This window comes from Oncorhynchus masou, chromosome 18, assembly GCF_036934945.1.
Source record: "Oncorhynchus masou masou isolate Uvic2021 chromosome 18, UVic_Omas_1.1, whole genome shotgun sequence".
Classification (NCBI taxonomy): Eukaryota; Metazoa; Chordata; class Actinopteri; order Salmoniformes; family Salmonidae; genus Oncorhynchus; species Oncorhynchus masou.
The window spans coordinates 22107369-22134372 of NC_088229.1; the positions used below are offsets into that span (position 1 = coordinate 22107369).

Consider the following 27004-nt stretch of genomic DNA (forward strand, 5'->3'; position numbering starts at 1 on the left):
TCCTTACCACCTCACGCCATTTGGACACACTGTATAAAGACTTTTTTCTATTGTGTTATTGACTGTACGCTTGTTTATTCCATGTGTAACTCCGTGTTGTTGTTTGTGTCGCACTACTTTGCTTTATCTTGGCCAGGTCACAGTTGTAAATGAGAACTTGTTCTCAACTAGCCTACCAAACATTTTGCAATTATGTTAGCACAGCTGAAAACTGTTGTTCTGATTAAAGAAGCAATAAAACTGGCCTTCTTTAGACTAGTTGAGTATCTGGAGCATCAGCATTTGTGGGTTCAATTACAAGTTCAAAATGGCCAGAAACACAGGACTTTCTTCTGAAACTCGTCAGTCTATTCTTGTGCTGAGAAATGAAGGCTATTCCATGCAAGAAATTGCCAAGAAACTGAATATCTCGTACAACGTTGTGTACTACTCCCTTCACAGAACAGCGCAAACAGTCTCTAACCAGAATAGATAGAGGAGTGGGAGGCCCCGGTGCACAACTGAACAAGAGGACAAGTACATGAGAGTGTCTAGTTTGAGAAAGAGACGCCTCACAAGTCCTCAACTGGCAGCTTCATTAAATAGTACCTGCAAAACGCCAGTCTCAACATCAACAGTGAAGAGGTGACACTGGGATACTGGCCTTCTAAGCAGAGATCCTCTGTCTAGTGTCTGTGTTATTTTGCCCATCTTAATCTTTTCTTTTTATTATGGCCAGTCTGATATATGGCTTTTTTTTCAACTCTGCCTAGAAGGCCAGCATCCCTGAGTCGCCTCTTCACTGTTAGTGTTGTGACTTGTTTTTGCGGGGACTATTTAATGAATTCGCCAGTTGTGCTAACATAATTGCAAAAGGGTTTTCTAATGATCAATTAGCCTTTTAAAATGATAAACTTGGGTTAGCTAACAGAACGTGTCATTGGAACACGGGAGTGATGGTTGCTGCTAATGGGCCTCTGTACACTGATTTAGATATTCCATTAAAAATCAGCAGTTTCCAGCTATAATAGTCATTGAACTCCGATATTTATTAATCCAAGGGTTAGGCAAAAGGTAGGTCAGGGACAGGCAAGAGTTCATCAACTCTGTTTTGAGTCCAGCAGTCTTGAGGTCAGGCCAGGCAGGGGTTCAGTAACCAGATCCGAATCCAAACAATACAAGAAAATAGGGAGGCGGCAGGGTAGCCTAGCGTTGGACTAGTAACCGGAAGGTTGCAAGTTCAAACCCCCGAGCTGACAAGGTACAAATCTGTCGTTCTGCCCCTGAACAGGCAGTTAACCCACTGTTCCTAGGCCGTCATTGAAAATAAGAATTTGTTCTTAACTGACTTGCCTGGTTAAATAAAGGTAAAAAAAAAAAAATAGGCAGGCTTGAAGACAGAACAGGCAGAGTGGTCAGGCTGGTGGGTTCGGAGTAAGGACAGGCAAGAGTCGAAACCAGGAGGACTAGAAACAAAAGAGAATGGGGAAACAATAGGAGCAAGGATAGACGCTGGTTGACTTGGCAAACAAGACGAACTGGCACAGTGAGATAGGAAACACTGGGATATATACACCGAGGATAATAAGTGACACCTGGAGGGGGTGGAGATGATCACAAAGGCCGGTGAAACAGATCAGGGTGTGACAATAATATGTTACGAATTTGCAAACGTACAATATGTTATGAAATCCTATTTATTGTTGCCAATGTTAGCTAGGTGTCTAAGGCTAACGAGGTTATGAATTAGGGTTAAGGTTAACATTAGGAGTTAGGTTAAAGGGTTAATGTTAGGGTTAGCTAACGTGCTAAGTACAGTGCCTTCGGAAACTATTCAGATCCCTTGAATTTTTCCACACATGTTACGTTACAGCCTTATTCTAAAATGGATTAAATAAAAACAGTTCCTCAGCCATCTACACACAATATCCCATAATGACAATGCGAAAACAGATTTTTAGACATTTTTGCAAATGTATTAAAAGTACAAAAATGAATACCTTATTTACATAAGTATTCAAACCATCTGCTACGAGACTTGAAATTGAGCTCAGGTTCATCAGTGTTCCCATTGATCATCCTTGACATGTTTCTACAACTTGATTGGAGTCCACCTGTAGTAAATTAAATTGATTGAACATGATTTGGAAAGGGACACATCTGTCTATATAAGTTCCCACAGTTGACAGTGCATGTCAGAGCAAAAATCAAGTACTGAGGTCGAAGGAATTGTCAGTAGAGCTCCGAGACAGGATTGTGTCAAGACACAGCTCTGGGGGGGGAAAACTGTTTTTGCTTAGTCATTATGCGGTATTGAGTGTAGATTGATGAGGGGAAAAAAACAATTGAATGAATTTGAATGAATTTTAGAATAAGGCTATAACGTAACAGAAATGTGGAAAAGGTCAAGGGGTCTGAACACTTACCAAAGGCACGGTAGTAGTAAAGTTGCTAAGAAGTAGTAAGTAGTTGTAAAGTTGCTAATTAGATCAAATGCTAAAGTTGTCCATGATGAGATTCACATGATCACATTATATGCTCATCCATCCACCCCGAACCAACCACCCTACATTATTTTTTACCTTCAGTAACCTTCTGTTATGTAACCACACCACACCAAACCTAACATATCATACTAGTTTGGTGTCCCGAATTTACATTTACTATGTTACGTTTAGTATATGAGACCAGACTGTTTTGAGAGATGGAGAGAGCAATGGAGGGAAACACCATGTATGAATGATCACACTTGGAAGAGAAAAGAAAGATGGCAAATCACCTTGACTATGGCATGAATAACGCCGCAATAAAACAACAGAGTCGGGGTGCCATCTGGCCAGATGGGAAATGGAGATAAAATATTGGTTATTTGAAATACCTTTCAGACCCCTGTTTATGTAAATAGTCTACCTTTACCTCTCTCTCGTACACACACACACACACACACACACACACACACACACACACACACACACAACCAGCCACCACACCCACACACAGCCACCACTCTCGCCCACCCACACACACATACCCAGCCGCACACCCAGCCACCACCCCCACCCACCTACCAACACACACACCCAGCCACACACCCATCCACCCCCCCCCATCCACCCACCCACCCACCCACCTAGGCTATGATTGCTTGCCACAACAATAAATAACATTTTTCCATGCTCAAAACACAGGATACTTGAGCCAAACAGGTATTGAGGGACAGATGGGGATGGGTTTTTTTAAAGGAAGAGATAGATAGAGAGATGGAGATAGAATCACAGGACAAAAAATAAGGATAACAGAGTCATGGTTATTGATGGAATTTTTAGATTGGCAAGAAGAGGAAGGGGCAGATGGAAGAGTGTTACCTTGAGATAGAGGGAGGAGGGGTTAATGCTGCCTAGTTGTTTCTCTTCAGATACAAGCTGACGCAACAGTCCTTTTTTGAATGAGCCACTGAACCAAATTCTGTTTTGGATTGTTATGTAAACACAATTGAATAAATATTTACACACACACACAACATACTCTACAAGAGGCAGATTATCTATGCATCTCCACAGCTATGTCTCCAAACACATTCAATAGATAATGTATTACACAGAATGTTACAGTAGTTTAAGACACCGTTTTGTTCTAGACTAGTGTTAGTAGGGGTCTGCTGTTTCTCCCAGCATGACAATGAGAATAAAATGAAACATATATTGATTTAACTTTCAGAAGCAGCATGATAGATCAATTTTCACACTTGTGTCTGGAGTGCAGTCTATCAGAAGTCCCAGTTGCATTCACCCAGAACAGTACTGTGAAGCTCACCCAGGGGCATAGGTGCAGATGGGTGGTGTTAAACTACTCCTATCATTCTCTCTCATACACACACACACTCGAGCAAACACTCGGGCATGCACACACACAAACAAACAAACAAATGTGTGAACAGTACTGCCTTCTGATGTTTTGTGCTGTGCAGTGCTGGTTATGACTATACCATCTGAAATACCCAGTGATAGGTTATGTCTATGTTTATACACACTTTATTGTGGCCTAGTTGTTAGAGCGTTGGACGAGTAACCGAAAGTGCAAATCCCCGAGCTGACAAGGTACAAATCTGTCGTTCTGCCCCTGAACAGGCAGTTAATCCACTGTTCCTAGGCCGTCATTGAAAATAAGAATTTGTTCTTAACTGATATGCCTTGTTAAAAAAAAATTGGTGTGCTTCCTCTAGGCCTATTTGGGTCAAAAGTTAAGCAATTTGTGTAATCCTAAATGATAGGGAGTATAAATATTTTCCCAAGGTGTCACTGTTGTGCAGACAACAGTGACACCTGGCGAAATATTTGAAGAACTGCATCAAGCACCAAATTTTTCTTAAATTATTTGTTCAATTATATTAGTCTACACACAGATGTAATTTAAAACATCTTACTTTCACGCCTGAGCAGAATTGAGCAGGTTGCAAGTTAGCCTGCACAGGCGCAAGTGGTCGTTATTTACCTGTCGTTTATTTTCTATTTTTTATAGTGAGCCGTCTAGAAACAGATCAATAATGACCTCTATCGGCTGTTTAGGCTAGTTGCAGGTGTGTTAATGTGTAAAAACAAAACTACGCAAAACCTGTTATATAGATATCATCATATTGTAACTTGTTATATAGATCCACATCGATATTTTTAAAGACGTATGCATGTACTGTAGGAACGGAACCAGTACAGCCATACGTACTGTAGGAACGGAACCATTACAGTCATACACGGGGACCAAATTGGGTGCTTAAGTTTCTGGGGGAGTGTGTAAGTGATGCACCTAACATACAAAAAGCGCTCGACACTGCCATGAAAGTTGCATAGTTTGCTGTCGTTTGTGTAATTTCATCTGAAACCTTTATAGCGTTAAACGTTATTTTCTGTAAGTATTTTTCAATTAACTACCACTTCTTTGTATAACATATGTGTATATGAATTGGAGACGTGCAAATGTTGATGGTCCAGCAACCCTCTTGAAAAATCTGCCTCGTCGCTTTAGCTGCTTGCTAACTAACGATTAGCTACAACGAGCCAACACAAATGTTATTAGCTATTCTAGCAAGCTATCCTAGGAAGCTAACGTTAGCTACAATCCACGCTCTTTCTTGATAGTTAGTTACAACCAGTCGCAGTGTCTTTCTGTACTTGACACGCATTTCAGTTTACAGCAAGTTTGTTTGAAGGTACGAAGATACACTGGGTAGCTAGCTAGGTGAATAATGGCTTAATACCGTTAGTTAGCTACATTGCAGTATTACAAATGGCTAAATATATATCATATATTTGTCATATGGTATGGGCACATGTTTCATTGTTAACATCAAACTTTTTTTTTTTTCTTTTACTGTACTTTAGATTTTTCTGTCCTTTTACCTCTAATTTTTTGTTGTCGGACTCATCTTTTTTGCCAGGGTTTTTGGCGGAGTAGGTAGACATGGCTGACCAAGAAATTGGGCCCGTTGGGTTGGGCAAGAGGGCTGCAGCAGGTGCTGCAGTTTTCAAAGTGCGCGAGGCTGCAATGGCTATTCTTCAAACAGAATCTACTGGTAACCTGAAAGTACAAAAACGGAGTGTCCCGTTGACTCCTTTCATCGTACCAGAACCTTCCCTAAAACCATACAAGCGGCCCCCCACTCTGCTATTGCCACCTTCGCACCATGCCATCCCAGTTGGAGGATTTACCTGTGAGGTGTGCGGCCAGAACTTCTTCTCTTTTCCTCAGATGGTGAGACACAAACAGTTCCACGACGAAGAAAGGCCCTTTCCCTGTGGTGTGTGTGGGAAACGTTTCCTGAGCCGCAGCCACTACACTGAGCACCAGCGGGTTCACACTGGGGAGCGCCCCTTTCCTTGCGACCAGTGTGAGCGCTCGTTCACCACACACCACAACCTAAAGCGTCACCACACCATCCATGCCAAAGAGGAGGCGTACCGCTGCCGAAAGTGTGGTGTACTCTTCTGCCAGCGTCACGAGTACCCCAATGGCATACCTCAACCTGACCTCGAGCCTCGACCTGGTTTCGAATCCATGCCCACGATGCAACCCACTCCTCCCATTCAGGTCACACTCACACCCAAGCAGATTAGGAAGCTTAACAAGAAGAGCCATAATCTCTCAACCAAACATGATCATTCTAAGAAGAAGAAGAAGAAAAAGAGGAGAGTCAAGCATCCAGGCACAGCAGAGAAAGTACATTCTGTGCCTCAAGAGGAACTTTGGCCTGTGTTGTTAACTAGAGGAGAAAAATTGCAAAAGGTTGCGTATGACATCGAGGTTATTCTTTGATTCTGCATGATGAAACAAATGGGATAATCAGTTAGATCATGATTTTTTTTTTTAATTAAGATTAACATTGTTCTGTTTCTTCTCCACCCATGTGGATGCACTGTTTCACAAAAGGACTTATACCTCAACACTTGTTTTGCATCACATCATGATTTTGATATTTATTCCTTCATTGAGTTTGAGAAAATAAGAACTTTCTCTCCACCAGTGATAATGATTAGAAAATATTTAGTCAAGCATTTAAAATGGTTAACAGTCCTCTGAAATGTTATGGTTTTGACTTTGAGATCGTGACATGTTTTTGTTGGTGTTACTTTAGTGTATGTATATTTTTTGGATTATGATTCATTCATTCAATTATACTTGATCCATTGTGAAGAAAGGGCTAATTAGACTGTCTATACATTATTAAATGACTTGCTGTTAAACTATCTTACTCTTGTTACACATTCAAAACTAATTTCTATAACAAATCATGTTCATTCACTTTTTAGATTACGATCATAGAGGCCTGTAGTGTTTCTTGCTGGTTCTCAACCATTAAATTGTCCAGAAATTGCCCTCGCCAATGTATGTACATGTAAATAATCTTGAGTTTTTTGTTGATTATGAATTAGGAATATCTATAGTCTGTGTTAGGTGAATAATTCTGTTGAATTGGAGTAACAAAGTTCCAGAGTTTGTCAAACTGCTATGAAATTATATATTGTCTCTGATTTGAGTTCTGCATAACTACCTCAGGCTGTAGATTGCAAATGTGTATTTTTTTTAACACTTTTTACTATATATATAAATGAATGATGTGGATCGCGCTACTTCAGCCACACCCTTTGCTGACAAGCGTGTAAAATCGAGCACACAGCCATGCAATCTCTATAGACAAACATTGGCAGTAGAATGGCCTTACTGAAGAGCTTTCAACATAGCACCATCATAGGATGCAACCTTTCCAACAAGTCAGTTTATCAAATTTCTGCCCAGCTGGAGTTTCCCAGTCAACTGTAACTGCTGTTATTGTGAAATGAAAATGTCTAGGAGTGACAACTGCTCCTAGACATTTTCTATCACACAACTCACAAAACGGGACCGCCGCATGCTGAAGAGCATAAAATCGTTGGTCCTCGGGTTACGAAACTTACTACCAAGTTCCAAACTACTTCTGGAAGCAACGTCAGCATGAGAACTGTTAATCGGGAGCTTCATGAAATTGGTTTACATGGCTGAGCAACCGTACACAAGCATAAGATCACCATGCGCAATGCAAAGCGTCGGCTGGAGTGGTGTTAAGCTTGCCGCCATTGGACTCTGGAGCAGGGGAAACGCGTTCTCTGGAGTGATGAATTGCGCTTCACCATCTGCGTTCAGACGGACAAATCTGGATTTGGTGGATACCAGGAGAACGCTACCTGCCCCAATGCATAGTGTCAACTGTAAAGTTTGGTGGATGAGGAATAATGGTCTGGGACTGTTCATGGTTCAGGCTAAGCCCTTTAGTTCTAGTGAGGGGAAATCTTAACGCTACAGCACACAATTATATTCTAGATGATTCTATGCTTCCAACTTTGTGGCAATAGCTTGGGGTTGGCCCTTTCCTGTTTCAGCATGTCAATGCCCCCGTGTACAAAGCGAGGTCCACACAGAAATGGTTTGTCTATTGGTGAGCCCTGACCTCAACCCCATCGAACACCTTTGGGATTAATTGGAATGCTGATTGCGAGCCAGGCCTAATCGCCCAACATTAGTGCCCAACCTCACTAATGCTCTTGTGGCTGAATGTAAGCAAGTCCCTGCAGCAATGTTCCAACCTCTAGTGGAAAGCCTTCCCAGAAGAGTGGAGGCTGTTATAGTAGCAAAGGGGGATCAACTCCATATTAATGCCCATGATTTTGGAATGGGATGTTTGACGAGCAGGTGTCCACATACTTTTGGTCATGTAGTGTTTTTTTTTTTTATATCATGTCACAAGACTCCTCTTAAAGTGAATGTAGGCATGCATAGAAATATTGGCTCAGCTAACATAAAATACTGGTGTGATAAATACTGTAAAGTACTTTGTATCCGTCTCTGTATTACAGCAGACATGTCTATCACTTATCTTCAGTATTAAAAAAAGGTTAAAGAGGCACCCATCTAGCTTCTCTATATCATGCTTGTCTTGCAACAACATGTAAACACTAAATTGTGCTTATGTGAAACATAACATTTGATATGCATCAGCAGTGCTAGAAGTGGGTTATTACCATCACCAACTGTTATGGATCTAGTTCTGGGTCCTGAGCTTGACTAGCTCTAGTTAGATCCCTGTTTCGATATCGTCCAGAGATATGGACGGAGTAACGTTTACTATAGCTCTGTTGGAATAACTTTTATAGATAACTTTGACACCTGGAAACAGAAGATGCTCTACGGGAATGACAGAGTACATCCAAATCATCTTGGCTCCTGGACTCTGTCCACGCATTTCAAGGCTGCGTTGAGACAATGACTTATCAATGACCCAAGCCCAGCTCCGATACCATTGTGTCGCTGAGTTGTAGTAATGCTGCAGCAAATATACATTATCCCAGGGGCGGTAGCAGTCACAATGTAAGTAACCTAATTTATGTCCCTCTTAACTCCCCTGAATGCCTCTCGATCCTACAGCTATTGTATACAGTAATTATGTTCTTATGGTGTGCCCTAGTAGGAAGTCCACTGTGTGCAGCTACTTCTGATAAGCCTCCCAGTAAAGCAATAAATACAATAAAGCATCCCAGAAAAGTGTGAAAAATAGCCTACATTAACATAAACAGTCTAAGAAACGAGGTTCAGAAAATTAACTTGCTAGTAACAGATGACATTCGTATTCTGAACTGTCACTGGCTCTGAGTGTCTATGTATGACTCAACACTATGTACGTCAGCTACTACAGTGAGTGAAATCCCCGCAACACTTAAAAAAGAGCTGCAGTCAGTTTCAGAATGGCTGGCAAGAAGTAAATTAGTCCTAAATATTTCAAAAATTAAAGCATTGTATTTGGGACAAATCATTCACTAAACCCTCTACCTCAAATCTTGTAATGAATAATGTGGAAATTGAGCAAGTTGAGGAGACTAAACTGCTTGGAGTAATCCTGGATTGTAAACTGTCATGGTCAAAACATATTCATGCAACAGTTGCTAAGATGGGGAGAAGTCTGTCCATAATAAAGCTCTTCTCTGCCTTAACAGCACTATCAACAAGGCAGGTCCTACAGGCCCTAGTTTTATCGCATATGCACTACTGACACCTAGCTGTCTATTTCTACTACAAACACACAGCTCCAACACCCATGCATACCCCACAAGACATGTCACCAGAGGTCTCTTCACAATCCCAAAGTCCAGAAAAGACTTGGAGGCACACAGTACTACATAGTCCATGGCTACATGGAACTATTCTACATCAGGTAACTGTTGCAAGCAGTATAATTTTATTTTTTTTATTTTAAAAGATAAAAATACACCTTATGGAACAGCGGGGACAATGAAGAGACACAGACACATGCATTGATTTTTTTATCATAGATATGTGGGCTGAGGTGAAAGGTGTTATAAAATGTAATGTCATGTAATAATTTAAATCGTATATAACTATCTTAATGTTGCTGGACCCCAGGAAGAGTAGATACTGCCTTGGCAGCAGCTAATGACTCCTATCTCTCATATAAATATTGGTTAAACTGAATTTTGAGTTTGAAGTACTATTCATGTGGTAAATGTAAACTAGGCTGTGTTTACAAAGGCAGACAAATTCCAATATTTTTTTCACTAATTGGTCTTTTGACCAATCACATCAGATCGTTTCACATCAGATCTTTTAAAGAGCTGATCTGATTGGTCAAAATACCAATTAGCATTTTTTTTATTTTTTTTTTATGCCCAAGTGTCTTAGTTACAGTGCATTCAGAAAGTACTCAAACCCCTTGACTTTCCACATTTTGTTACGTTACAGCCTTATTCTAAAATTGATTAACCCCCCCCCCCCCAATCTACACACCATACCCCATAATGAAAAAGCAAAATATATATTTTTGCAAATGTATACAAAAAAAAAATGATATCACATTTACATAAGTATTCAGACCCTTTACTCAGTACTTTGTTAAAGCATCTTCTGGCAGCGATTACAACCTCAAGTCTTCTTGGGTATGATGGTACAAGCTTGTCACATTCTTCTCTACAGATCCTCTCAAGCTGCACAGCTATTTTCAGGTCTCCAGAGATGTTTGATCGGGTTCCAGTCTGGGCTCTGGCTGGGCCACTCATGGTCATTGAGACTTGTACCGAAGAATAGATTTGCAAAAAAATCAAAATAACTTTTTTCACTTTGTCATTATGGGGTATTGTGAGTAGATTGAGGGAACAATTGAATTGAATCCATTTTTAGAATAACTTTAATTTAACAAAATGTGTAAAAAGTCAAGGGGTCTGAATACTTCCCGAATGCACTGTATATAGACATAGACCATAGATATTGTCACTAATTTGATATTCCCTGGTCTCCCAAAGCCACAGTAGAGTTATTACTTTACTCACAATTAATTTGTACATTTGATCAACTTTGTTAGATTTTTTGCAAATCAATTGATCTATTATCTATCAATATGGTTTGTCTGAGACAAAGCTAAGCTCCCTGGAACGCATTTACGAATCCATGTCCCATTGGTCGCATAATACCTGCACCTTATGTACCCTTTGTGATTGGGCATACAGTCAACGCCACCACTGGTAACAGTTGCAGTTGATTTGCTAACTACCTGTATCGGGGCAACCAACTCCAATAATTGGCTGATTCATGTAAAGCGACGCAGTTGATTGGTTAATCCGTTTGTATTGTAGCACTGGCTGCATAAATTGCTAAAGCAACTGCTGCTATGACCTGGTGCTTGGTGTCGCGCTACATCTGGACCGGCCGTGCATGAAGCTCATAACATTGTGTCAAGTGGTAGAAGAAACAGATAGAAGAAACGGACAAATAAACCACTGACTGAAGGGTTTGGAGGTAAAACACATCATTTTCCTCTCAAAAATATAAGCAAATCTGGAATGATGCTGAGTCTCGTGAAAAAGCGTCTTTCTCCCTCTGGCGGTGTAGCGTGTGGAGCTCGGCTGACAATCCAGACACCACTGTTTGTAGGTATTTTCTTATCTGATCATGGTCGATGATTGGTGAGAAAGCATGGTCAGCGAATTTCATTAATAGCGGATAGCTATCGTTATCAAGTGAGCACAATAATGGAAGACTGTACTGCTACGACCTTTGCAAACCGCAGCTGACGTCAGTGTGAAGACAACTGCACTGCGGATTAGGACGGATTTGTATGGCGCCAGCCTGCTAGCTAGCTATTTGTGAGTTGTGCCTTGTAAACCAGCATGCAAATTAATGTTGTGTGTTGTAGCTTGGGAAACAACATAAACCTGCCTGTTTGTAGAAGACCATTTGGGCCACTTATAGATTAAATGTACGATATATTGATATAGCAGAACAGCTTGCCTGGTACTGTCTGTAGTTGTCCATGAACGCACACAGCTGCCTGCATATCATATGCATTTTGTTGATGCACAGATGCCCCCCCCCCCCCACACACACAAAAAATAGAAACTGTGCTTGTCTTTTCCTACTATCACAGACTTGATAACTACTAAACTGAGGAACGACTGCGATATGATTGTGCCCCTAGCTATTTTAAGATTAATGTATTAATTGTAAGTCGCTAACAGCATCTGCTAAAGAACTTACATTTAAAAAGTTAATATAGTTTAGCCAGTAACCCTGCTCTGCTTAATTTGTCAGCATGCACGAAGAGTGAACCTTCCAAGGTTCTGTGAATAGCATGATGGGGTCCTTCAGCCGACAGGAGTTCTTCCATGAGCTTGTGGAGGGCTGTCTTCTGCCCACCGCTCAGCAGGGCCTGGAGCAGGTCTGGCAGCTTCTGGTCATCTGCCTTCTATGCAGACTTCTCTGGATTCTGGGTGAGATTTCACATTCCTTTGTTTGAAACGTCACTTTCGGAATTTCATTGTCGCAGACATGATGAGTATTAGGAGTCATTTACGTTTTACATTTTTTTTAAATTATTATATAGTACTGAAGAACTACATGCATGTTTTATGACTGTCTACAACTACATGCTCTTCTTCTCTTCTGTGTTGTTGTTTTGTTGGCCTGGTCAGGCCTCCCATCCTATGTGAAACACCTGAGCACTGTGGCAGGAGGGTTCTACACCCTGTACCTGTTCTTTGAGCTCCACATGGTGTGGGTGGTACTGCTCAGTCTACTGTGCTACCTCATCCTCTTCCTCTGTCGACACTCCAGTAACCGGGCCACCTTCCTCTCCATCACCATCCTCATCTACCTGCTCATGGGGTAGGTAGGCCTTCTCTGTTACCAGGCAACAACATACAACTTTTTAAGCAAAGATGATTGATGATAAACAACTTGACTTAGTCCTTTTAGCTCCTAGTGGAGTAAACAGCCTCTAATTGGTCTATTGTTGACTTATCCAACCAGAGAGCTACATATGATGGACACCACCACCTGGCACAAAATGAGAGGTTGGTTCATACTTTGTAATTAATATATATATATATTTTTTTTTTATAAAAAAATTATGACAATATAGCCAATTTTGACTGCAGCTGGCATATCTAAGGGAAAAACAAAGTTAGCCTACAGGACAAGACTCATGACGCATTAACCTGCAACTAATCCTTTGGCAAAAATATTTGATGGAAAGGTTGTATCTAAGGCTGAGTTTACAAAGGAAGCCCTAGATATAGATATATAGATATATATATAGTACCAGTCAAACCATTTGGACACCTACTCATTCAAGGGATTTTCTTTATTTTGACTTTTTTTCTACATTGTAGAATAATAGTGAAGACAAACTATGAAGTAACCAAAAATGTGTTGAACAAATCAAAATATTTTTATATTCTTCAAAGTAGCCACCCTTTGCTGATGATGATAGCTTTGCACACTCTTGGCATTCTTTCAATCAGCTTCATGAGGAATGCTTTTCCAAACATCTTGGAGTTCTCACATATGTTGAGTACTTGTTGGCTGCTTTTCGGGTGATTGTGGAGGCCTGTTCATCTGATGCAGCACTCCAGCACTCTCCTTCTTGGTCATATAGCCTGGAGGTGTGTTGGGTCATTGTCCTGTTGAAAAACAAATGATAGTCCCATTTAGCGCAAACCAGATGGGATGGTGTATCGCTGCAGAATGCTGTGGTAGCCATGCTGGTTAAGTGTGTCTTGAATTCTAAATGAATCACAGACCGTGTCACCAGCAAAGCACCCGCACACCATCACATTTTCTCCTCCATGCTTCATGGTGGGAACCACACATGCAGAGTACATCCGTTCACCTACCCTGCGTCTCACAAAGACATGGCGGTTGGAACCAAAAATCAAACATTTGGACTCATCAGACCAAAAAACAGATTTCCGCAGGTCTAATGTCCATTGCTCGTGTTTCTTGGCCCAAGAAAGTCTCTTCTTATTGGTGTCCTTTAGTAGGGGTTTCTTTGCAGCAATTTGACCATGAAAGCCTGATCCACGCAGTCTCCTCTGAACAGTTGATTTTGAGATGTCTTTTACTTGAACTCTGTGAAGCATTTATTTAGGCTGCTATTTCTGAGGCTGGTAACTCTAATGAACTTATCCTCTGCAGCAGAGGTAAGTTGGGTCTTCCGTTCCTGTGGCGGTCCTCATGAGAGCCAGTTTCATCATAGCGCTTGATGGTTTTTGCGACTGCACTTGAAGAAACTTTCAAAGTTCTTGAAATTTTCCAGATTGACTGACCTTCATGTCTTAAAGTAATGATGGACTGTCGTTACTCTTTGCTTATTTGAGCTGTTCTTACCATAATATGGACTTGGTCTTTTACCAAATAGGGCTAGCTTCTGTATTCCACCCCTACCGTGTCACAACATAACTGATTGGCTCAAACACATTAAGAAGGAAAGAAATTCCACAATTTAACTTTTAACAAGGCACACCTGTTAATTGAAATGCATGACTACCTCAGGTGAAGCTGGCTGAGAGAATGCCAAAAATGTGGAAAGCTGTCATCAAGGCAGAGGGTGGCTAATTTGAAGAATCTCAAATATAACATTTATTTCAAATTGGTTACCACTTTTTTGGTTACTGCAATATTCCATAATGGTGAAGTCAGAAGTTTATATACACCTTAGCCAAATGCATTTAAACTCAGTTTTTCACAATTCCTGACATTTAATCCTAGTAAAAATTCCCTGTCTTAGGTCAGTTAGGATAACAACTTTTATTTTAAGAATGTGAAATGTCAGAATAATAGTAGAGTGATTTATTTCAGCTTTTATTTCATTCACCACATGCCCAGTGGGTCAGAAATTTACATACACTCAATTAGTATTTGGTAGCATTGCCTTTTAAATTGTCTAACTTGGGTCAAACGTTGCGGGTAGACTTCCACAAGCTTCACACAATAAATACATTTTGGCCCATGCCTCCTGACAGAGCTGGTGTAACTGAGTCAGGTTTGAAGGCCTCCTTGCTCGCACACGCTTTTTCAGTTCTGTCCACAAATTTTCTATAGGTTTTAGGTCAGGGCTTTGAGATGGCCACTCCAATACCTTGACTTTGCTGTCCTTAAGCCATTTTGCCACAACTTTGGAAGAATGCTTGGGGTCATTGTCCATTTGGAAGACCCATTTGCGACCAAGCTTTAACTTCCTGACTGATGTCTTGAGATGTTGCTTCAATATATCCACATAATTTTCCATCCTCCTGATCCCATCTATTTTGTGAAGTGCCCCAGTCCCTCCTGCAGGAAAGCACCCCCACAACATGATGCTGCCAACCCTGTGCTTCACGGTAGGGATGATGTTCTTCGGCTTGCAAGCTTCCCCCTTTTTCTTCCAAACATAGAGGGTCATTATGGCCAAACAGTTCTATTTTATTTGAGACCAGAAGACATTTCTCCAAAAAATAATGATCTGGTAGTTTGGCTTTTTTATGGTTTTGGCACAGTGGCTCCTTCCTTGCTGAGTGGCCTTTCAGGTTATGTCGAGAGAGGACTCTTTTTACTGTGGATATAGATACTTTTGTACCTGTTTCCTCCATCTTCACAAGGTCCTTTGCTGTTGTTCTGGGATTGATTAGTAATTTTTGCAGCAAAGTAAATTCATCTCTAGGAGACAGAACGCGTCTCCTTCCTGAGCGGTATGATGGCTGTGTGGTCCCATGGTGTTTATACTTGCGTACTATTGTTTGTACAGATGAATGTAGTACCTTCCGGTGTTTGGAAATTGCTCCCAAGGATGAACCAGACTTGTGGAGGTCTACAATTTTTTTCTGTGGTCTTGGCTGATTTCTTTTGATTTTCCCATGATGTCAAGCAAAGAGGCACTGAGTTTGAAGGTAGGCCTTGAAATACATCCACAGGTACACCTCCAATTGACTCAAATGATGTCAATTATCCTATCAGAAGCTTCTAAAGCCATGACATAATTTTCTGGAATTTTCCAAGCTGTTTAAAGGCACAGTCAACTTAGTGTATGTAAACTTCTGACCCACTGGAATTGTGATTAAGTGAAATAATCTGTCTGTAAAAATTGTTGGAAAAATTACTTGTGATGCACAAAGTAGATGTCCTAACTGACTTGCCAAAACTATTGTTTGTTAACAAGAAATTTGTGGAGTGGTTGAAAAACGAGTTTTAATTAGTGTATGTGAACTTCTGACTTCAACTATATTATTTTAGTTTTTATGTCTTCACTATTGTCCTACAATGTAGAAAATAATAAAAAAAAAAATAAAGAAATCGCCTTGAATTAGGTGTCTGAACTTGACTAGTACTGTGCATCTCCCAAAACCCAGTGAAAGATTAATTAACAGGTTACAGCTGTGTTGTACATGAAAACATTAACAATGATATTTCAAGTCTCACTGAGTTCTGTATCTGCAGGTTCCCAGATGGTGGTTGCCATGAAGGCCATTTCTCTAGCCTTTGACCTGGATCGGGGCGTGGTGGCTAATGTGCCTTCTCCTGTGGAGTTCATGGGCTATATCTACTTTGTTGGGACTATCATATTTGGGCCCTGGATCAGCTTTAACAGCTACAGAGAGGCTATAGAGGGCCGCAAACTGGTAAGTTCAATGTTAAGTCCTGTCTAGAGCAGAGGGATATGGAAGAAGATAGATGAAGGATATTGAGAGGGATGGTATTTACATATTCTCCTCGTCTTCCTCAGAGTTTCTCCTGGATATGGAAAGTGTGTGTCAGCTGGGTGAAGAGCCAGCTGTGTCTGATCACCTCTAATTGTGTTGCTCCCTACCTCTTCCCTTACTTCATCCCCATCTACGGAGACAAGCTGCTACGCAAGTAAGTGGATGACCTAACCTTACTGCTCTTTTAATGATTTACTGTAGGTCATAGAATGATTCCACAGACATTGATGTAATGTGCACATTCTTATTTGTTTCTTTTTCTCCCTTTAAATAAATGTTCTTACCTTGCCTTGGCTCTATCCCCAGCAAAACAAAACGGACGATCAGGTAAATATTTATCCGATTTAATGCCGATACAACATCCTCCATCTGTCTCTGTAATTTATTTTATGTTGCATGTCCATTTCTAACTCACCAGCTCTTCCACCTTCCTGACACCTGCACCTCTTTATCCCCATCATTCCTACAACCGCGTCTCTGTCCTGCCCACTCATGCCATGAGACTTAAGAGTGAGTGTGTATCAGTTATATGTATTAAATAAAATAAATGGTGATAACTGATTAACATTTTCCTTCAATTGTTTGCTGCGCAGAGCTTCTGTGGCAAGGTATGTTTAATGGCATTCATATTACCATGGAGAATTGTATTATTGGAAGGTCCAATGCAGTAGTTTTAATCTCAATATTAAATAATTTCTGCTTAACAATTAAGTACCTTACTATGGTTGTTTTCAATTAAATGTTCAAAAAGAAACCTAGCGAAGAGCAATTTCTCAAGCAAGAAAGAAAAAATGGACTTAAGGTGGAAAAGTGCAGTGTGAAGGTGGGAAAGAAGTGCTCATATGCACCTCTGCTCACATCAATTGCGTTTGGTTGGGGAATCTGGTGGGAGAACAAGTAAACATTTGAGTGAGGAGGAGAAAACTAGCTGTTATTGGCAGAAAGGTTGGGAACACTCTTTCTTATTGGTCTATTTACCACATCACCAGGCAGGCCAAAACTACATCCCACCAAACAGCTCTTACACTAACAGGGCATTATCAAATATTTAAAACAATTTCACAGTATTAGTCCAACCTCAGTGTGGAAACATATACAGCACAGGAAAATACCGTAAGTGTGATTTGAGGCTTTTATTTTGACAGGTGTCTTCTAACCTTCTTCCATTGACCTAGGTGGCTCCTGGCCTATGAGAATGCACTCTCATTCCACTTCAGCAACTACTTTGTGGGTTACCTGAGTGAGACCACCACCACTCTGGCTGGAGCAGGCTTCACTGAGGAGAAAGACAACCTCAAATGGTCAGGGCATTAAAGCATCATGGTGACTAGGATTGGCATAGACTTGCCGTGATTTACAGTGCATTTGGAAAGTATTCAGACCCCTTGACTTTTTTTTACATTTTGTTACGTTAGTCTTGTTCTCAAAATGATCAAATCGTTTTTTCCCCTCATTAATCTACACACAATGCTCCATAATGACTCTTGGGTTCTAATTCTCAGAGTAAAAAAACTCAACGGACACTATGAAAGATTAACTAAGTTTATTCTTCACAGAGGATTAATACAGCTGCATTAGCCAAACAGATTTTCACACAAGCACTGATATTTAACCCTTCCGCCTAGGCTGAGTCTCCTCCTACACATCTGTACAAACATTGTATCACTGCTAGCCAGGACACTAAGTGATATGGGCCATAACCCCCCCCCCCATCACTAATCCATGGCTCCCCCCTTATTAATGCCTGCCATGTGATTGCTTCCCGGCACTCAATATTTCAATAGGATACCTGATATAATGTAAACGTTATACATTACCCTCTCTCCCTCAGTGACATGAATATTTCATATTCTCAGGACCCAACATGACTAAGCATAAACCGGTTTTTAGAAGAAAAAAAATGCAAATTTATATAACAAGCTTGGCACACCTATATTTGGGGAGTTTCTCCCATTCTTCTCTCTGCAGATCCTCTGTAGCTCTGTCAGGTTGGATGGGGAGTGTTGCTGCACAGATTTTCAGGTCTCTCCAGAGATGTTTGATCGGGTTCAAGTCTGGGCTATGGCTGGGCCACTCAAGGACATTCAGAGACTTGTCATGTTGCCACTCCTTCATTGTCTTGGCTGTGTGCTTAGGGTCGTTGTCCTGTTGGAAGGTGAACCTTGCCCCAGTGTGAGGTCCTGAGCGCTCTTGAGCAAGTTTTCTTCAAGGATCTCTGTACTCTGCCCCATTCATCTTTGCCTTGATCCTGACTAGTCTCCCAGTCCCTGCCGCTGAAAACATCTCCACAGCATGATGCTGCCACCACCATGCTTCACCGTAGAGATGGTGCCAGGTTTCCTCCGGACGTGATGCATGGCATTCAGGCCAGAGACTTCAATCTTGGTTTTAGCAGACCAGAGAAGCTTGTTTCTCATGGCCCGAGAGTCCTTTAGGTGCCTATTGGCAAACTCCAAGCGGGCTGTCTTGTGCCTTTTTACTGAGAAGTAGCTTCTGTCTGGCCACTCTACTGTAAAGGCCTGATTGGTGGAGTGCTGCAGAGATAGTTGTCCTTCTGGAAGGTTCTCCTATCTCCCCAGAGCAACTTCGGAGCTCTGTCAGTGACCATCGGGTTCTTGGTCACCACCCTGACCATGGCCCTTCTCCCCTGATTGCTCAGTTTGGCCGGGTGGCCAGCTCTAGGAAGAGTCTTGGTGGTTCCAAACTTATTCCATTTAAGAATGATGGAGGCCACTGTGTTCTTGGGGACCTTCAATGCTGCAGAAATGTGCCTCGACACAATCCTATCTTAGAGCTCTACGGACAATTCCATCAACCTCATGGCTTGGTTTTTGCTCTGACATGCACTGTCAACTATGGGACCTTATATAGACAGGTGTGTGTGTGTGTGTGCCTTTCTAAATTGCATCCAATCAATTTCAAGTTGTAGAAACATCTCAAGGATGATCAATGGAAACTAGATGCACCTGAACTCAATTTCGAGTCTCATAGCTAAAGGACTGAATACTTGTGTAAATAAGGTTTCTATTTTTCCCGAATGCACTGTAATTACCTTATTTGGCCCCCTCCTAGTTCTTTCCCCCTTCAAACAGCCCAACTGAAATGCATGTGTTTTATTCTCCAGGGATATGACGATTGCCAGGCCCTTGCATGTGGAGTTTCCCAGGTCTATGGTGGAAGTGGCCACCTCGTGGAATCTGCCCATGTCCAAATGGCTCAACACCTGTAAGCTTTCTGTGAAATGGGACACATTTACAGCATTGTTTCTCTGCCTATAAAAACCTTAATTTGAACCAAATACACAAAATTAATATAACTGTTAATTATATTAAAAAAAAAATTTAAAAAAACTTCAGTTGCCTCTCTACTATTTAAATGTAAAGCAGTGAAAATCCCAACTCAATTACTCCATTTGAACCGGAATACAAACTTGATTCCCATAAAACTGTTTCTGTCTGATCACCCAGATGTTTTTACCAGTGCTCGCAACCTTGGAACCTTTTCAGCCATCCTAGTGACATACACAGCCAGTGCACTTCTACATGTGAGTATGCACACGCAGGTGTGAGTGCAGGTGTGTAAGAGATTTTCTTAACGTTGTCTCCTTTGGCCTTTAGGGTCTCAGCTTCCACCTGGGTGCAGTGCTACTGTCTCTTGGGTTCATCACGTATATTGAGCATGGTAAGTCTATAAAATAAATGGCCTGCTATTCAAAAATAGCCCTTTGCTAATTGTATTTAAGTTCCACGTTACCTTTCAGTAATAACACTATTTACATCTGGAGAATAACCTTTGGTGACATATATAGAGTTGATTTATTACTAATGAACAATCAATTAACTTGGCGTTGTGGCACAAAAGACAGCAAATGCTGAGTATGTATGACAGGATGAATCATTGTGAATTATATTTGATCTGCCGGAGACTTATTTTATTTTCCTCTGTTCCAGTTTTGCGGAAGAGATTGGCAGCCATTTTTAATGCGTGTATTCTGTCAAAGAAATGCCAGCCAAACTGCTCTCACAAGAACAATAAGGTATGGTTTAAATATTTTATTTGTGTGATATTTATGCATAATGGAATGTTCATGTGTAAAGTCTAAAAGATGTGTCAATATTGTCCCCATGCAAATGGTCCATACAACATATATCTCATATATAACATATCTCTTATACTTAAAGGAAAAATATACCCAAATCCATTCAGTCCTGTAATTTACAGTGTTATTTAACACTGAAAACAATATTTTTTTGTCAACAAATGTTTAATTTTGGCGTTATAATAAGGTTGGTAGAAACATGGAAAATCGTTGTGGAAATCTGTTGCAGCTCAAGTCGACTACAAAATCGGCAATGCTTTCTAAAGCCTGGCACCATATTCAACCTGCAGATCGATGTGCCTCACAGTGGAGTCTAACATTTGCAATGGCAGATATACTTTTGAGGAGACGTTGCCCATGCTACGTCAATGGGCCGTGCGGTGCATTCTGGGACGAGGAGTTCTCTCCAGCAACGAGTAAATAGGAGTATTGGGCGCTAGTTCAAAACCCAACATTAGCACAAATTCCGTCAACAAGAAGTAACACATTACAAATATTTCCTGTCCACAACCTCAGTCACACTCCAAACTCCACTATGGCCAAGACCAAAGAGCTGTAAAAGGACACCAGAAACAAAATTGTAGACCTGCACCAGGCTGGGAAGACTGAATTTGCAATAGGTAATCAGCTTGGTTTGAAGAAATCAACTGTGGGAGCAATTATTAGGAAATGGAAGACATACAAGACCACTGATAATCTCCCTTGATCTGGGGCTCCACGCAAGATCTCCCCCAGTGGGGTCAAAATGATCACAAGAACAGTGAGCAAAAATCCCAGAACCACACGAGGGGGACCTAGTGAATGACCTGCAGAGAGCTGAGACCAAAGTAACAAAGCCTACCATCAGTAACGCACTACGCCGCCAGGGACTCAAATCCTGCAGTGCCAGACGTGTCCCCCTGCTTAAGCCAGTACATGTCCAGGCCAGTCTGAAGTTTGCTAGAGAGCATTTGGATGATCCAGAAGAAGATTGGGAGAATGTCATATGGTCAGATGAAACCAAAATAGAACTTTTTGGTAAAAACTCAACTTGTCATGTTTGGAGGACAAAGAATGCTGAGTTGCATCCAAAGAACACTATACCTACTGTGAAGCATGGGGGTGGAAACATCATGCTTTGGGGCTGTTTTTCTGCAAAGGGACCAGGATGACTGATCTGTGTAAAGGAAAGAATGAATGGGGCCATGTATCGTGAGATTGAGTGAAAACCTCCTTCCATCAGCAAAGGCATTTTTCAAGTCTTTCAGCATGACAATGATCCCAAACACACCGCCTGGGCAACGGAGGAGTGGCTTCGTAAGAAGCATTTCAAGGTCCTGGAGTGGCCTAGCCAGTCTCCAGATCTCAGCCCCATAGAAAATTTTGGTGGGAGTTGAAAGTCCGTGTTGCCCAGCAACAGCCCCAAAACATCACTGCTCTAGAGGAGATCTGCATGGAGGAATGGGCCAAAATACCAGCAACAGTGTGTGAAGACTCACAAAAAACATTTGACCTCTGTCATTGCCAACAAAGGGTATATAACAAAGTATTGAGAAACTTTTGTTATTGACCAAATACTTATTTTCCACCATAATTTGCAAATTCATTAAAAATCCTACAATGTGTTTTTCTGGATTTTTTTTTCTTCTAATTTTGTCTGTCATAGTTGAAGTGTACCTATGATGAAAATGACAGGCCTCATCTTTTTAAGTGGGACAACTTGCACAATTTTCTGACATCGACCAGTATTGAAATATGACATGTATGATCGACGTTTTCACAATCTAAAAGTTGTATTCCTGTTGACTTCCAGTGTAGTGAGAGCGACTATCAGGATGCAGCAAGGATTTCTGCCTGCTTGAACACCAATAAAAATGACCCAGGGAACATCACTCAAAGATGCACAAAACATAACATTCAAAATGGGTGAACCTTTCCTTTAACCGATGCCAAAAAATCACCAATAAGAATGTTTGCAATCTCTTCTGCTCCTCCCATCCACACAGGTCCTGTGGGTGTACGTCATTAACGTAGCCTTCAGCACCCTGGCTGTCTTCCACCTGGCATACCTGGGCTCTCTGTTCAACTCCAGTGTTGACTACATGGATGATGATGAAGAGGTAACTATTTACTGAATGGTGTCAGTCTCTAAGATGCTCAAATGCATACATGACTCTGAGTCATCGTCAGATCTTTTAGAACAAAGCATTATGGTTGAGTTAGACATTTCAAACCCATGTCTACGTTCTCTCCCTTTACAGAGTGACGTGGCCAACCACACCATTCAGAAGTGGTCGGAGCTGAGCTGGGCCAGCCACTGGGTGACGTTTGGCTGCTGGGTGCTCTACCGCATCATCCTCTAAATGTGTGTCTGTGAGAGAGAGCGAGCTGGGGATAGAGACGTGGAGAGAAATGAACCACCCCTTTGTACAGTATATAAACTATTTTACTCAAGACCAACATGCAGTGCTCAGGACACCGCCTAAGAGATTGGGCTATCTACTTACTGTAACCTGCTGGTGACAAATTATTTTTGATACTCTTAATATAATGCCCCACTCTTCCTTAATCGATTAATTTTGTTTTTAATCACATTTTGTTTGAGCTGCTGCATTCATCCCTTTTGGAAAGACTGATCAGGATCTGCTATCTGACATCTCACTGTGAGTCTCAATCAATACCCATCCTGTCAGCATGGCAGTGGTCATTCATTCACTCTTTTATGGACTGCTCAGAACTAGTTTTCAGAAGTGATTCCAGAATATGCCATTTTAAGTATTGTTTTCCTGTTTCTCTATATTAGAATGCTATATATTTTTCTATTGCAACCTAATTAGTTATTACATCTGTAGAGTATGTAAATAATACCCAGGTTGGAGATGAAGAAAGTTTCTGTTTGTATGACAGCACAAAACAGAATTATTAGGCAGCAACTTTCCTTTTGTGGATTTTAGTAGAAATATAAGTTTTTATTTTATTTATGGAAATAATCATGTCAGTTGGTGCCAAATTTTAGCCAGTTTTTCCATTGTCCTGTTAATAACTATAACTGTGATATATTTTACAAATTATTGTAGTTCAGTCAAGAAAGAATACTAAAGTCTTTACTTGGTCATTCAGAGTTCTTCATGTTGCTGTAAAGCGGATTATGAAAATGCATAACTTCCTGTTTTCGATGCAAAATTAAGATGACGTTTGTTGCATCAGTAACTAAAGGCTTTGGTCATTTTCTATACCCTGCTCTTTTTTTAAAAACATGCTTTTAAGGAAATGTAATATTTCTAATGGAATGCATACTGCTCCTGAACATACTGCACATAAACTGAATCGTGCTGCTGCTGGTTATCCCACACATCCCATTCCTTACCGACAGATTCTACAGTATCTGTTATGTTTACGTAGATCTGTCCACGAGATATTACATATACTATAATTTAGTAGGCTTTCCTGTAGAATATAAGGTTCAACTCATTTGCATTGCAATGCACAAGAAAATATTTTTATAGCTAAACCAAGATAGACCACAGCCTATTTCCAATGTGAACAAATTTAGTCATAGTGGGCAGAGCAAGCAAGGAGGTTGGCAGAGCCAAGCACGAACTAGCAAAATCCTATTGGCCTGTTCTAGCATGCATCTGCACCTTTCGGTTAGGGAATGCGTACTCTGAAGTGTGCAATAACTCAATTCGCCTTTGCACACCTAAACAAAGCAATTTTATTGTATTTTACTTTGATAAATGGGAAAGTCTACAAAACTTAGTCCACTTTGTTCACAACTGATTTATAGTTTTTGTAGCAGAACTGTATTGAGATCAAATGTTTTTAATTTGCAGAATGGCCATTTCCTTCCATCTTCTCCCACTGCTGGCCGCTGGGCTTCCTCTCACTACCATATTTGGTAGTGAGTGGAAACTGCTAACTGATGCTTCACCTTTATACATCTGGTGAAATATCTGTCTCATTGTTCTATCTGTGGCACAAGTGCACAGCCTTAGCACACCACCTTTCACCACTGTCCCAGTGAAATATTAATCTCAAGGGTTTTTGTCAAACTTTTACCTACAATATGTGTGAAGCTACTGAGGGAGATATGTGATACTTTTTAATACATTTTCTATCAAACCTGAATCACTATTTATCTTTGGCTCAAGTTTATGTGAAGTACTGTTAAAGGAAGCTACCTTGAGTAAACAATTTCTGCCAAGCAGACATGTTCTTACGTAGCATTCAAAAACATATCTTGTGTGAACGTGTAACAACAAACTTCTGGACTGTTTTAGAAAATAATAGTTTATTTGCTTATTTACAAGCATGGTTTGGACTATTACAGTTGATCAAAATAAGGAACTTTGGGTGGGAAGAGAGGGAACAATTGGGTAGATGAAGGTCTCAGTTTCTCAGGAAGCTCAGATCATTGGCTGAGTTTGACCTTGCGACCATCCATTTCAAAGCTTCCTACAATCCAGGGTTACCCAGTGGACCACTGATGGAAGGAAATGTGGGTCACTTTCTGCCCTTGTGAGAAGAGGTGGGTGGCAGGGTAGCCTAGTGGTTGGAGCATTGGAATAACCAGAGTTCAGAGCTGACAAGGTACAAATCTGTCATTCTGCCCCTGAACAGGCAGGTAACCCACTGTTCCTAGGCCGTCATTGAAAATAAGAATTTGTTCTTAACTAACTTGCCTAGTAAAATAAGGGAAAATAAAAAGTTGTGTAGCGATGGCCTGTCTGCAGGTCCAAGGGAGGTTCTTCAGCCTTGTCTACCCCGAGGACCCCCATGCTTGTGATGGCAGAATCCCAGCAGAGTCTCCAGAGCCATCTTACAAATACCTGGAAATGATTGCTTCTCTCCCTTCGGCTGTCCTAAGAGGGGATGGAACACCGAAAGATACCTTCATTGCAGACACACAACATGCAAAGTAGACGAGACCCTGCTTATCACATACTGTAGCATTGGGTGGGAAGAAATGGCTGACTGTAATTGACTTGGTCCAGCTCTCAATCATTTGGAGAGCAAGGACTGGATTGAGTTGACTTAAACTTAGAAAATGACAACTCATATACATGAGGCTGTTTTAGACCATCATCCTCCTAACCTCAATCCTCGATTACTCTAATGCTTACCTCCTTGCTTGTTGTTATCTCGTTTCTGATCAACTTTCTTTGGTTGCTCCTTAGGACTCTGAGGTTGCTGAGGAGATTCATTGGGGGGAAATAACTTAGACAAACTCAAACTTGAATGTTTTAATCTACAATGAATGAGAAGTTCTTGTTCTTACCTTGGTAGATGATTTCTTGTCAGATTTGTTGCCTACAAACGATGAAAGAATGTTGATGTATTAGTCTTTAAAAATAACTCCCCATGATCCAGGAAAAGGGATGGTGCATTTTATTTTCCACCTTAACTGGGGAGGATGGGCTCGTGGTAATGGCATTAAATACAACAAACAGATTCCCCTCAGCCTCCACTGTAATGTTCATATAGTCAATATTATAGTCAATGTATGACTGTAGAGGAGACTGGGTACAAATAACACACTATTTTACCTTTATTTAACTAGGCAAGTCAGTTAAGAACAAATGCTTAGGGTGCACCACCCTATGGGCTTCCCAATCACAGCCAGATGTGATGCAGCCTGGATTTGAACCAGGTACTGTAGTGGCACCTCTTGCACTGAGATACATTGTCTTAGCCCAACTAGATGGATAGTCCCATATTCAGCTTTTAACTGAATAGAATAAAAAGACACACAATATAGCATAGGCATGAATTCACTACATTATACACTACCCCGAGAAAAGCATTTATATATGATATTTATTTTATATATAAAAATAGGCTATAATAAAAAAATATATAGGCTAACCAAATCATAAAATTTAACTTTACAAATAATACCTTTTGTTCCTGGCATTTTGGCTGCGCTCCATAGTCTGTGTCTTTTTTTACAAAACTCAGTGTTTATGAGGCGTCCAACGCGCTCATTTATTGCTCCGGCTCCTGAATGGTCCAGTCACCAGAGCCCTTTCCGGGAAAAGCGCGGTGAACAGTCAAAGAGCCCCGTCAGCTGCGCGAGAGGGACACGGTCCTTCTGGCCTTTGATGAGCGCAGGCGAAACGTCTGAACGTGCGACCCAAACTCATAATCCCATCATTGTATGGACAATGCGCTGTAGATCTAATTGTTCTCAAGTACAACAACAATAAAGAGTTTTCATCATAGACTATATGTGTGTGTGGATACGCGCGTACATGTGCATGTGCGCGTGTGTGAGTTGTGTAAGGTATGAGTTGGCATAATCTCTCTTGCCTATCTTGCAAGACGTTTTCAAAGCTGATGATTGCCTTGATATATTGTTTTATTTCCAAATGTGATTTCTAAAAGTTTCTAAATGTTGCAACTA

General features: G+C 40.9%; 2 protein-coding genes across 4 annotated transcripts; both read left to right on the top strand.

The window, feature by feature from the left end:
• The first annotated feature begins 4754 nt into the window (after positions 1 to 4754).
• LOC135504221 (zinc finger protein 726-like) lies at positions 4755 to 8411 on the top strand. 2 transcript variants are annotated; one of them, XM_064922580.1, is made up of 2 exons: positions 4755 to 4881; positions 5355 to 8411. In XM_064922580.1, the coding sequence occupies exon 2, from the start codon at positions 5434 to 5436 to the stop codon at positions 6283 to 6285; it is 852 nt and encodes a 283-aa protein (XP_064778652.1). In that variant the 5' UTR covers positions 4755 to 4881; positions 5355 to 5433; the 3' UTR covers positions 6286 to 8411. The 2 variants fall into 2 exon arrangements, with proteins under 2 accessions (XP_064778652.1, XP_064778651.1); XM_064922579.1 differs by having other exon boundaries at positions 5411 to 8411.
• A 2696-nt stretch (positions 8412 to 11107) lies between these two features.
• On the top strand, positions 11108 to 23836 carry LOC135504222 (protein-serine O-palmitoleoyltransferase porcupine-like). Of its 2 annotated transcripts, none has more exons than XM_064922581.1 (15): positions 11108 to 11654; positions 12100 to 12278; positions 12480 to 12672; positions 12817 to 12860; positions 16261 to 16442; positions 16547 to 16677; positions 16830 to 16850; positions 17117 to 17131; positions 17699 to 17824; positions 19648 to 19748; positions 19991 to 20067; positions 20141 to 20204; positions 20474 to 20559; positions 22608 to 22721; positions 22863 to 23836. In XM_064922581.1, the coding sequence occupies exons 2-15, from the start codon at positions 12140 to 12142 to the stop codon at positions 22962 to 22964; spliced, it is 1395 nt and encodes a 464-aa protein (XP_064778653.1). In that variant the 5' UTR covers positions 11108 to 11654; positions 12100 to 12139; the 3' UTR covers positions 22965 to 23836. The 2 variants fall into 2 exon arrangements, with proteins under 2 accessions (XP_064778653.1, XP_064778654.1); XM_064922582.1 differs by having other exon boundaries at positions 11108 to 11307.
• Positions 23837 to 27004: the final 3168 nt, after the last annotated feature.

What these genes read in the sequence shown, in the direction of transcription:
- LOC135504221 (XM_064922580.1), top strand. Translation starts at nt 5,434, where the DNA reads ATGGCTGACCAAGAAATTGGGCCCGTTGGGTTGGGCAAGAGGGCTGCA.
- LOC135504222 (XM_064922581.1), top strand. Translation starts at nt 12,140, where the DNA reads ATGATGGGGTCCTTCAGCCGACAGGAGTTCTTCCATGAGCTTGTGGAG. An exon ending in GAGAAAGACAACCTCAAATG is followed by an intron (nt 17,825 to 19,647) that starts GTCAGGGCATTA and finishes TTTATTCTCCAG; the next exon opens with GGATATGACGATTGCCAGGC. An exon ending in GCTCTCACAAGAACAATAAG is followed by an intron (nt 20,560 to 22,607) that starts GTATGGTTTAAA and finishes CCATCCACACAG; the next exon opens with GTCCTGTGGGTGTACGTCAT.